The sequence below is a fragment of the Pristiophorus japonicus genome, chromosome 16, assembly GCF_044704955.1.
Source record: "Pristiophorus japonicus isolate sPriJap1 chromosome 16, sPriJap1.hap1, whole genome shotgun sequence".
NCBI lineage: Eukaryota > Metazoa > Chordata > Chondrichthyes > Pristiophoridae > Pristiophorus > Pristiophorus japonicus.
The window spans coordinates 23,979,402-23,992,771 of NC_091992.1; the positions used below are offsets into that span (position 1 = coordinate 23,979,402).

A 13,370-nucleotide genomic window follows, 5' to 3' on the forward strand; every position below is an offset into this window, starting at 1 on the left:
GTCTCTGAGCCATATGTTGGAATAGGCAACACAGCGGATTGCTGACTAGAAGCAACAGTAATAATATATTGGATATTCAACCCATACCTTCATTACTGGCTTAATATGCAATACCATTTGTTTATTGGGATCACACCAGTAGGACACTGTAATTAGTATTCACTTGCCGAGGAAAGTGTTAACTTCAAATGTGACTGACAACTGTGTGCCTTTTGCAGGTTAAACATGGGAAAGAATGATGTTCTCACTTTTTATGATGGGGATGACTTAACAGCAAGAATATTGGGCCAGTATTCAGGGACCCACCATCAGTTCAAGCTGTACACGACCATGGCTGATGTCACCATCCAGTTCCAATCTGATCCAGCAAGCAATGTGTTTGGATATCAACAGGGATTTGTCATTCATTTCTATGGTGAGCCAAAATATTTTTTTGTCCAGTTAAACTCAACAATTGCTATCTTTGACTGAAAACAAGCAGGTCCTGCATACAAACTGCAGCCAGGATTTTCACAGCTTTGTTTGTGGAATATACCGCCTATAACTGTTTTTTTAAAAAAAATCTAGTGTACAAGTTGCAATGGTGTACGAGTCGGTTGTTCTCCTCAGATCTTTTAAACAAATTGCAATCGATAATTAGCCTGTGGTATGTATTTGCCACAAACAATGGCTGTTATTGTAGTGTTCATAGCTTGATCTCCAATGTCATTCATCTCGATCATCCTGCCACACATGTTGCTCGTGAACTTTATTCCCCAATGGCAAAAGGTTAGTGAGACACAGGATAATAGCTGATCAATTGTAAGGAAGTCACGAGGGTTGGATAGTCTGAGCCACGAATGTCTCCATGGATATCATCACTCATTATAATTGGCCTTCCTGCCAGTTGGAGGCAATACATTCGTTTTGCAGAAAGCGGACTCCCCAAGTCAAACGCAGTGAAATACTCCGAGGAAGAGTCGCTTGAGCTCAAGAATTAGTTAGTGCTGGAATTTCTATTCATTCTCCAAGAATCTGGCATCATGGTTACCAGGCTGTTTCCTAAATGAGTTGCTGTGTCCTTTGTAATTGTCACATCAGTATTCGCCACCAGAGGAGTTATCAGTTCCTCCAGTTTGCCTCATCTGCTGTATTCCTCATGTCATTGGTACAAAGTTTCCACAACCTTTAAAGGTCAGTCCGACAATTTATTACTGTGCCACTAATTGCCTTTGTTGTTTCATTAAGCATAGCCAATTTAAGAACTGTTCCAGCAAACAGATTTGACATATAATTATAAAAATCTCAGCTGAGTGTGCCAATCAAAATAATTAAAATTGCAGAAACCGTGATCTAAAGAAGACCTGCTTTAATAATCTGAATGATTGATGGTGCTGTTTTTGTAACTGCAAAAGTAGCTTTGATTCCATCTTACAAGTCGATTTTGGCTGAGATTTTCCAAGTAAAATTAATGGCCCTGAAATTCCGGCCTCCCCGGGTCCATATGGAATGTGTACGGATCCGGGAAGGCATCAGAAATTCCGGTTTTCTGCGCACAATGTGCATGCGCCGAAAACCGGCTTTTCTGATCTGACAAGTTTCTGGCTTGACAGTTGGCCGCACCTTGGGGAGAAGGAAATTCCCTCGGCAGAAATTGGGCTATTTGCCCATCTCTTGCCCTGCTAATGTCCTTAAAACTCTTGCGCCTGGTAAACACAGCATAGCCTATTTTTACCAGCGTAAGAGTTTAAAAACATATAAAAATAAAATTTAAAAATACATATTTATGTTGAAAACCCTGCCCACTCAGGTAATTTTATTTTAAACCTTTTTAAAAAATTGGCAAATATTTTTTTTTCAAAAACATTTCTATCAACTTTAATTTCTCTAACGTATTTATGTGAAGTGTTTTTTTAATGTTTTATGTAGTGTTTGGGTGTTTGGGGGTGTTTCTCATTCATAGTAATAGGAGTTTCGGACTTACGAAACTCCTATTACTATGAATGAGAAAATACTTTACCGTGATTGGGTGCCCACGTGCCTCCTGCGGACGTCCCAACGTGAACGCACTCCGTTGCGCAAGAAGAGGAGGCCTCAGGACCAGAATCTCTGGTGAACGTTCAACCAAAAGGTAAGCGCGCATCTTTTCTCCTATTTTTAATTGAATGCCCGCGGGAAGAAGAAACCGGGATTTCTGCACCATTCAAAATTCTCTGGTTTTCAGAATCATTAGCAACAGTGGATTGTATCTCCCTTGATTTCTATGTGATAGGAATAGCGTGGGGCATTATGCGGACTTCAAAAGTGGTTGTGTCCTCTCCATCCCCCCACCAAACTGGGCCTCCTATCTATTGACATATTTCAGTTGCGCCAGCATTGCTAATTAATTTTTATTCCCAGCTAAAGCTGTTGCAAGTTTCACTGTAGTATTTCCCAATATGCTACAAAAAGGGATTATGAAAAGAAACTTTCAAGGGATATCAAAATCAACACACAGAATATTTACAAATATATTAGGAAAAATAGAGTGGTTGGGAGCAATGTTGGCCCCTTAAAAACTGATATCGGTGATATTGCCAATGATAATAAGGAAATGGCGGATATGTTGAATAATTACTTTCCGTCAGTATTTACAGTAGTGGAAGAGGAGAGCATCCCAAGGAAACTAATATTCAATCAGGGACTGGGATGCAATAAAATGAACATAAGTAAAATAATAGCAATGAAGAGAATAATGGGACTGAGGAGTGACAAATCCCCAGGGCCAGATGGGTTCCATCCCAGGGTTTTCAAAGAATTGGTGAGTGCATTGCAGATGCCCTAACTATAATCTTCCAAAGTTCTCTCGATTCTTTTAGATTGGAAAATTGCACATGTCACTCCGCTATTTAAGAATGGCGAGAGAGGGAAGCCAGGGAATTGTAGACCAGTTAGCCTAACATCTATTGTCAGGAAATTACTAGTGTCTATAATTAAGGATAGGGTGATTGAACAGCTATAAAATTTTCAGTTGATCAGAGAGAGCCAGCATGGCTTTGTGAAAGGTAGGTCATGCCTAACAAACCTGATTGAATTTTTTGAGGAGCTGACTGAAGTAGTGGACAGAGGATTGTCTATGGATGTTATTTATATGGACTTCCAGAAGGCATTTATTAAAGTCTCACTTAAGAAACTATTAACTAAGGTAGAAGCCCAAGGAATTGAGGGGAAATTATTGACCTGGTTAGGCAGGAGACAGAGTCAGAATAATGGATCGGTACTCTGATTGGCAGGATATGGTGTGTGGTATCCCGCAGGGATCTATGTTGGGGCTTCAACTTCGCAGTATTTATTAACTACTTAGATGATGTCATAGAAAGCCATATATCCAAATTTGCCGATGACACACAGATAGGTAGCATTGTAGGCAGTGTAGATGAGAGCATAAAATTACACAGATATCGATAGATTAAGTGAATGGGCAAAACTGTGGCAAATGGATTTCAATGTAAGCAAATGTGAGGTCATCCACTTTGGACCTAAAAAGGATAGAACAGGGTACTTTCTAAATGGTGAAAAGTTAAAAACAGTGGCGGTCCAAAGAGACTTGGGCGTCCATGTACTTAGATCATTAAAATGTCATGAACAGATATAGAAAATAATCAAAAAGGCTAATGGAATGCTTGCCTTTATAACTAGAGGACTAGAATAAAAGGGGGTAGAAGTTATGCTACAGATATACAAAATCCTGGTTAGACCACACCTGGAGTACTGTGAACAGTTCCGGGCACCATACCGTCGGAAGGATATATTGGCCTTGAAGGGAGTGCAGTGTAGGTTTACTAGAATGATACCCGGACTCCAAGGGTTAAATTATGAGGAGAGATTACACAAATTAGAGTTGTGTTACCTAGAATTTAGAAGGTTAAGTGGTGATCTGATCGAAATTTACAGGATAGAAAGGGGAACAGATAGGGTAGAGAGAGAGAAACTAGTTCCGCTGGTTGGGAGGTCTGGGGCTAAGGGCCGTAGTATAAAAATTAAAGCTAAACTTTTCAGGAGTGAAATTAGGAAACACTTCTATACACAAAGGGTGACACTAGTTTGGAACTCTCTTCCACAAACAGCAATTGCGCTAGATCAATTGTTAATTTTAAATCTGAGATTGATAGATTTTTGTTAACCAAAGCTTTTAAGGGATATGGGCCAAAGTTAGGTCGCAGATCATGCATGATCTCATTGAATGGGGGAACAGGCTTGAGGGGCTCAATGGCCTACTCCTGTTCCTATGTTCCTAATGCATTCTGCTTTCAAGCAAGCTTCAAGCTTTGCTGCCCTTTGATTGAGGTTATTGCTGGCCCAATAGTTCTCTTTGGTAAACATGAAGAGCTGCTATGTTTGAAGCCGGTGTAATGGCATCACACGTTGGGCCTGAATTTGCGGTCGGAGGCTTCCCGCGGGTGAATGCCTCTGAACCTCAATAAATCTACGAACCTACCTGTTGGTCCTGGATTCACAGAGACTTGCGCTCCTGGGCCTCTACGCATAGGACTGCATACAGGCCCATGTATCCCAGGGAGGCAGGCGGTTCACAAGCGTCCCGGGGATCACGTGGGCCAGCCCAACCAATCAGAAAGGGGATACCAATTATACTTATGAGGATTCCATTTACGTACAGAATCCTCATAAGCTTAACAGGAATCACCCATAAAATACATGTACACAACCTTGAAATTAAAAAAAATCATTACATGTTTAAAATGAATCAAAATACAGTTTCATTAAACATTTAAAACAAAAAATTATTTTTTTGAAAAATTTATTTTTTCGAAAAATAAATGTAAACTTTATTTAAGGGGCCAAAAATAATGTTAAAATGATTTTAAAAACGTTATTTTAATATTTATTTTCCCCCTTACGCTGGTAAAAGAAGGCCTTGCGCCTGCTTTTACCAGACGTAAGAGTTTCATGGGCATTCCCTGGGCAAGAGTTGGGCAAATAGCCCAAATCTCCGCCTGCGAATGTCCATTTCCTGTGCATGCGGAGGATCTGTCGAGAAAATTCTTGACAGATTGCAAGTTCCGGGTTTTCGCATATGCGCAGCCCATGCGTAAACCCGGAACTGACGAGGCACTTAAGGCCGCGTACGCACCGCAGTCAAAGGCCATGGAAAATCTGGGACAATAAAAATACAATGCGAGGAAAGATGGGGAAGGGCTTGTTACTGATCTCAGCCACTGATGACTTTGAAGGGGAATGCAGCCACTGAACGCCTAGGATTTTCTAGGTGGGGGGAGGGGGAAGGCTGGAGCAAACACCCCTCAGAAAACGTTGTGTTTTTTGCACTTTGTTTGTTGCAGTTTATAAGTAGACCTTATGTACAACAGGCCGTAATTTGCGGCCCCTACGGGCTTGTACATGGTGAGCAAGCGCCCCTGGGGGTCGCACAAGCTCCGGGTTTTCCCACGTGAAGCGCATGCACTAAAACCCGAAACTTGCGATCTGTCATGGATTTTCTTGATAGATCACCACGTCCCCTGGAAATGGGCCTCCGGGGCGGAGAGTTGGGCTATTTTCCCAACTTCTGCCCAGCGAATGCCTGTAAAATTCTTACCTGGTCAGCGGTGATAAAAAGGAATACAGTGGAACCTCAAATATCTGTACTCCCCTTCAATACATCCTTGATTATCCATGAGAGCCTTTGTGTTCATCAGGACTGCTACCACTTTTTTTTTAAATGAGTCTCGTCTCTTTCATTGGTACCATAGCAAATTGATGTTACCTTAAGCACATGCTCGACCCTCTGGCACATAACATGTTTAAAGCAGGCTGGTTTTCCATTCAATTTAAAATTGACAGCTGTGCTGAGATCAGTGGTATGTGAGGTGTTGTTGGGATTGATGGGTGTGCATGCGTGCTGCCTTTAGAAAAAAAGAAATGATTTGCATTTATATAACACATCTCAAGTCACAAGAAGTCCCAAAGCACTCCGCAGCCACTGAAGTACTTTCAACTGTTGTCGCTACTGTATTGGAGGCAAATGCAGCGGACAAACTGCAGTAAGATGAGCGACCAGATAATCTGGTTTAGTGTTAATGATTGAGTGGTAAATGTTGGCCAGTGTAGGAGGTAAATTCTCCTGCTCTTCTTCAAACAGTGTCATAGGATCTTTTATGTCCATCTGAGCAGGCAGACCTTTGGTTTAAGGTCTTATCCAAAAAGGTGGCATCTCTAACAATGCAGCACTCCCTCAGCACTGCACTGAAGTGACAGCCTGGTTATAATGCTCATCACTCTGTGAGACTCACTGAACATTGAAGAAAATATCTGCACCTCTTCCCAAAGGAAATCACACACCTCCCAAAACTGGACTTTGCTTTAAGCAGCAGAGGAACAAATCGAAAATAAATAATACATATCATACAAATTTGGATTTTTATCGCTAAAAATTGGTGGAAATATATTTCTACAATTCAAATCAGCAGTTTGTCCTGGCTGTAGGAATGCTGACAATCTTTCAATTGCAACCTACTGGTTTAGTCTCAAGGTGACTTTTAAATGAAGAATTTTCAGTTGAACAAGCACAGTATTAAGCTGTCTCACAAAATTCAATACTTGAAATTAAGGTAGTAGAGGACAAAACTAAAGTATTATTTCAGTCAAATTCCAGTACGAAGAGTAATTAGATCTGTGCTGTGAAGCTGTGTCAGTTTGAAGGGAATGGGTTTTATTGTTCCTTTCTGGAAAGCCAACAGACAGTGGAACAATGCTGTGCCAATAGTCTTTAAGTATTCCGAATGTAGCAGAAGCAAAACGTGAAGCCCTTAATGTTCTTTCTATTCTTACTCATTCTTTATCTGCTTTGCAGTTCTGATTCTGTTTGACAAAACAGCAAATCAGTTAATTTAGCAGTTACCGTATATTCTCGCATATAGGGCAGCCCAAATATAAGGCAGCCTGTACTTCCTGGCCCAGAATCTCCCAGAAACCTACAATGCATGTATATGATATGACCCCCCTATCTCCCACACACACACATCCATCTAGTCTTTCGCCAGGTTCTTCATTCAGGGTTGAGCACTCAAATCATGTCCCACACAAACACAGAGCACGAGACAAGAAGAAAGACTTTTATAAGAACATAAGAAATAGGAGCAGGAGTAGGCCATTCGGCCCCTTGAGCCTGCTCTGCCATTCAATAAGGTCATGGCTGATCTTCTACCCCAATTCCACTTTCCTGCACTATCCCCATATCCCTTGATTCCCTCAATATCCAAACATCTATTGATTTCTGTCTTGAATATACTCAACGACTGAGCCTCCACAGCCCTCCAGGGTAGAGAATTCCAAAGATTCACCACCCTCTGAGTGAAGAAATTTCTCCTTATCTCAGTTCTAAATGGCCAAACCCTGTAAAAAATGTTGTATGTTTCAATGAGATCACCTCTCATTCTTCTAAACTCGAGAGAATATCGGCCTAGTCCACACTACCTCTTCTCACAATCCCCCTGTAAAGTCCTTGCACAATACCACAAATCCACATGAGGCACATTCTATGGACAAGGTCACTCTGTGACCTGCACCTTTATTCACAGGACCAAGAAGTGATGACCCTGTGTGGGACCTCCCTTTATATACCTGGATGACCAGGTGAGGAGTGTCTCCCACAAGTTAATCCCCTGTGGTCAATGTGTGCATTTCTCAAGTATATATAGTATTGCAGTGTTGTTGCATGAAGGTTACATACATGACATCATCTCCCCCTCCCCCCCACCCCCCCAATGTCTTATTGGGATCACAGGTTAAGTCTTTCGGGTGGTCTGCGCTCCCTTGTGGAGCGCCGCAGTTGGGGCTCTGGCTGTTGAGCCTTGGCCTGCATGTCTGCCCCTGTGGTGATTCCGGCCTGTCCAGGTTGACCGCAGGGACTGTGCATGCTGCTGAATGTTCTTGTTGCTAGTTCACCAGCAGTGGTGTGAATACCATCTCATGATCTTCCTCAGATTCCTCAGAGTCCATGCTGAATGTTTTTTATGCTTGCGGCATATCTGCCCAGTGTTAAGTTTAACCACAATGACCCTATTCCCCTCTTTGTCTATTACAGTACCTTCAAGCCATTTGGGCCCCAAAGCGTGATTGAGAACAAATACGGGGTCACCAATTTCTATACATCTCCCCCTTGAATTACTGTCATGGTACTCATTTTGGGACTGGCGCTTGCCTTCAACAATGTCGAACAAGACAGGATGAATGAGGGACAGCTGAGTTTTGAGTGTACGTTTCATAAGGAGCTCCGCGGGCAGGACCCCCGTGAGCAAGTGAGGTCGGGACCTTTAGGCCAGCAGGAGGCGTGATAGGCGGCATTGAAGGGAGGGACCTTGGATCCTGAGCATGCCTTGTTTTATGATTTGGACCGCACGTTCCGCCTGGCCATTGGCAGCCGGCTTGAACGGTGCTGTCCTGACATGGTTGATGCCATTACCCAACATAAACTCCCGGAATTCTTAGCTAGTGAAACATGGGCCATTATCGCTAACAAGGATGTCTGGCAAACCGTGGGTCGCAAAAACCGCACGCAGACTCTCCATAGTGGTGGATGTCGTGCACGAATTCAAAATGATGCACTCGATCCATTTTGAGTACGCATCAACCACGATGAGAAACATTTTCCCCATGAACGGACCCGCGTAGTCTACGTGAATGCGTGACCATGGCCTGGTGGGCCAGGGCCACGGGCTGAGCGGGGCCTCCCTGGGGGAATTTCCCAGCTGAGCACACTGCGAACACAGTGTTCCAGGTCTGAATCAATTCCCGGCCACCAAACGTGTGACCGGGCAATGGCCTTCATCAGCATGATGCCTGGGTGCTCGCTGTGGAGTTCCCTGATGAAAGCTTCCTTGCCTTGCTGGGGCATGACTACCTGGCTGCCCCATATTAGGCAGACGGTTTGGATGGAGAGCTCATCCATCCGCCTGTGAAACGGTCTGACCTCCTCAGGGCATGCTCTGTGTGCGGGCGCCCAATCCCCAGTCAGGACACATTTCTTAATCAAAGATAGGAGGGGATCTCTGTTGATCCAGATTTTGATCTGGCGGGCTGTGAGGGGGACCTGCGCTGTCAAAGACATCAACGGCCATGACCATCTCAGCGCTTTGCTCTGCTGCCCCCTTAGTGGAAGCCTGCTGAGTGCATCAGCGCAGTTTTCGGTGCCGGGCCGGTGCCAGATGGTGTAGTCATACGCAGCGAGCGTGAGAGCCCATCGCTGTATGCGAGCTGACGCATTGGCATTGACAGCCTTGCTGTCTGACAACAGGGATGTTAACAGCTTGTGGTCCGTTTCTAATTCGAATCTCCTGCCAAAAGGGTACTGGTGCATCTTTTTCACCCCATAGACACATGCGAGTGCTTCCTTCTCAACCATCCCATATCCACGTTCTGCTTGAGAGAGCGACCTGAAGGCATAAGCCACAGGTTAGAGTTGCCCCGCAGCATTGTACTGCTGCAACACGCACCCAACCCCATAGGACGATGCATCACATGTCAGAACCAATTTCTTACAGGGGTTGTACAGGGTCAACAACTTATTTGAACAGAGTAGGTTACGCGCCCGATTGAAAGCCCGTTCTTGACAGTCCCCCCAAAACCAATCGCAACCCTTACACAGGAGCATGCGTAGCGGCTCCAACAATGTGCTTAAGTTCGGCAGAAAGTTCGCAAAATAGTTCAAAAGTCCCAGAAATGAACGCAACTCCGATGTGTTGCAGGGCCTGGGCGCTCGTCAAATCGCCTCTGTTTTAGATTCGGTAGGCTGAATCCTGTCTGCAGCAACCCTTCTGCCCAGAAACTCGACTTCGGGAGCCAAAAACACACACTGAGTCGCAGGCCTACCCGGTCCAGTCGGCGTAGCACCTCTTCCATGTTGTGGAGGTGTTCCTCGGAGTCCTGACCCGTGATGAGGATACGTCCTGAAATACGATTGTTCCAGGAATGGATTTGAACAGGTTTTCCATGTTTCTTTGAAAGATCGCGGCCACTGATCGAATGCCAAACGGGCACCTATGTAAACAAACAGACCCTTGTGCGTGATGATTGTGGTCAGTAGTTTGGATTCGTCGGCCAGTTCTTGGGTCATGTAGGCTGAAGTGAAGTCCAACTTGGTGAACAGCTTGCCACCTGCCAGCGTGGCAAAAAGATCCTCCATTCTCGGAAGCGGGTATTGGTCTTGGAGGGACACCCGGTTGATAGTGGCCTTGTAGTCGCCACAGATCCTGACCGAGCCATCCGCTTTTAGGACGGGAACAATGGGGCTCGCCCAGTCCCTGAATTCAACAGGCGAGATGATGCCCACTCTCAGCAAACGGTCCAATTCGCTTTCAGTTTTCTCCCGCATCACATACGGCACAGCTCTGGCTTTGTGGTGCACTGGTCTGGCGTCCGGAGTGATGCAAATCACTACTTTGGTACCTTTGAACGTCCCGACGCCAGGTTGGAATAGCGACTCAAATTGTTGTAGGACCTGTGAGCATGAACTTCGCTCCACAGATGACACTGCATGCACATCCCCCCATTTCCAGTTCATTTCAGCTAACCAGCTCCTCCCCAACAGTGCGGGACTATTGCCCGGGACAATCCAGAGCGGCAGCCGGTTCACTGATCCATTGTGTGTGACAGCGAACGTTGCACTGCCTAGCACTGGAATGATTTCTTTGGTGTACATCCGTAATTGCGTCTCAATGCGTTCTAGTTTGGGTCTGCTGGCTTTGAGTGGCCATAGTTTTTCAAATTGTTGAACGCTCATAAGCGACTGGCTGGCCCCTGTGTCCAGCTCCATGCATACCGGGATGCCGTTTAATAGGACCTTCATCATCAAAGGTGGCGTTTTGGTATATGAGCTGTGAATGTTTGCCACGTGAACCCGCTGAACTTCAGCGTCCATTGATTTGCCCCACGCATCATCCTACCTCACCGACCCCTCTTCTGGTCCATCCGCGTCGTATATTAGCCTGGTCGCAGGCTTCCTGCACATTCTGACTAAATGTCCACTGAGGTTACAATTTCTGCCGATGAACTGTTGAAACCTGCAAGTCCTGGCAGCATGCCTGCCCCCACACCTCCAGCATGAACTGAGATTCCCATTGTTGTGAACAAAAGAGCTGTTACTAGGCATTCCTCGCTGATTGTCCCTTTGACTGTTCTTGAGCACCCTGTTAGTGGGTGTCAATGGCTCCATCCCAGAATGCATTGTCCACTAGGATGGCTTAAATGTCCATTCAGCCTGCCATTGTCTGTGTTGAAAACCTGTTCTGGGGTCTATTGCTGCCTGGGGTGTGTCGAACTGCCCTTGCCTGCCTGCTGGGCTCTGAGTCGCGTTTATAATATTGACCCCCTGATCCATCGTTGGAGTCAGGGTTGCGCGCGTATATTATCTTGGTTTCCTCCTCCCCCGCCATAAAAGTCTCAGCCAGCAACGCCGCCACTTCCAAGGTCAAGTCCTTGGTCTCGATTAACTTTCTGAAAATCCCGGCATGACCGATGCCTTCAATAAAGAAATCGCTTAGCATCTTCCCCCCCTGCAGGCATCTGTGAACTGGCCAAGCGCCGGAGGTCCGCAACGAAGTCCGGTATGCTCTGTCCTTCCCGACGTCGGTGGGTATAAAATCTGTGTCGGGCCATGTGTATGCTGCTCGCCGGTTTGAGGTGCTCACTGATTAGCTTGCTGAGCTCTTCAAAGGTTTTGTTCGCCAGCTTCTCAGGTGCTAGCAGGTCTTTCATGAGCGCGTAAGTCTTAGATCCACAGCTGGTCAGTAGATGAGCCCTTCGCTTGTCGGCCACTGCATCTCCCAGACAGTCCTTCGTGACAAAGCTCTGCTGAAGCCTCTCAATGAAATTGTCCCCGTCCTCATCAACACAGTACCATTCCTCTGTGCTACCGGTGCCCATTCTCGTGGGTCGTTGATTCCCGTTTCTCGTCGCCACTGTAAAGTCCTTGCACAATACCACAAATCCACATGAGGCACATTCTATGGACGAGGTCACTCTGTGACCTGCACCTTTATTCACCGAACCAAGAAGTGATGACCCTGTGTGGGACCTCCCTTTATATACCTGGATGACCAGGTGAGGAGTGTCTCCCACAAGTTCACCCCCTGTGGTCAATGTGTGCATTTCTCAAGTATATACAGTATTGCAGTGTTGTTACATGAAGGTTACATACATAACACCCCCCATCCCAGGAATCAGTCTGGTGAACCTTTGTTGTACTCCCTCTACGACAAGTATATCCTTCCTTATGTAAGGACTAAAACTGTGCACAATACTCCAGGTGTGATCTCACCAGGGGCCTATATAATAGCAGTAAGATGTCTTTACTTTTATATTTCTACAATTAAAATCAGCAGTTTGTCCTGGTTGTAGGAATGCTGACAATCTTTCAATTGCAACCTACTGGTTTAGTCTCAAGGTGACTTTTAAATGAAGAATTTTCAGTTGAACAAGCACAGTATTAAGCTGTGTCTGTCTCACAAAATTCAATACTTGAAATTAAGGTAGTAGAGGACAAAACTAAAGTATTATTTCAGTCAAATTCCAGTACAAAGAGTAATTAGATCTGTGCTGTGAAGCTGTGTCAGTTTGAAGGGAATGGGTTTTATTGTTCCTTTCTGGAAAGCCAACAGACAGTGGAACAATGCTGTGCCAATAGTCTTTAAGTATTCCGAATGTAGCAGAAGCAAAACATGAAGCCCTTAATGTTCTTTCTATTCTTACTCATTCTTTATCTGCTTTGCAGTTCTGATTCTGTTTGACAAAACAGCAAATCAGTTAATTTAGCAGTTACCGTATATTCTCGCATATAGGGCAGCCCAAATATAAGGCAGCCTGTACTTCCTGGCCCAGAATCTCCCAGAAACCTACGATGCATGTATATGATATGACCCCCCTATCTCCCACACACAGACATCCATCTAGTCTTTCGCCAGGTTCTTCATTCAGGGTTGAGCACTCAAATCATGTCCCACACAAACACAGAGCACGAGACAAGAAGAAAGACTTTTATAAGAACATAAGAAATAGGAGCAGGAGTAGGCCATTCGAGCCTGCTCTGCCATTCAATAAGATCATGGCTGATCTTCTACCCCAATTCCACTTTCCTGCACTATCCCTATATCCCTTGATTCCCTTAATATCCAAAAATATATTGATTTCTGCCTTGAATATACTCAACGACTGAGTCTCCACAGCCCTCCAGGGTAGAGATTCACCACCCTCTGAGTGAAGAAATTTCTCCTTATCTCAGTTCTAAATGGCCAACCCCTGTAAAAAATGTTGCATATGTCAATGAGATCACCTCTCATTCTTCTAAACTCGAGAGAATATCGGCCTAGTCCAACCTGTGAGTACAACCTCTTCTCACAATT

General features: G+C 44.9%; 1 protein-coding gene across 1 annotated transcript in view; it reads left to right on the top strand.

Moving 5' to 3' along the window:
* sez6b (seizure related 6 homolog b) overlaps positions 1 to 13,370 on the top strand; it is a 901,253-nt gene that overhangs the window by 827,340 nt on the left and 60,543 nt on the right. Inside the window, exon 11 of the mRNA XM_070858015.1 lies at positions 219 to 415. Coding sequence (XP_070714116.1) covers positions 219 to 415 — 197 coding nt within the window. The remainder of the gene's footprint in view (positions 1 to 218; positions 416 to 13,370) is intronic.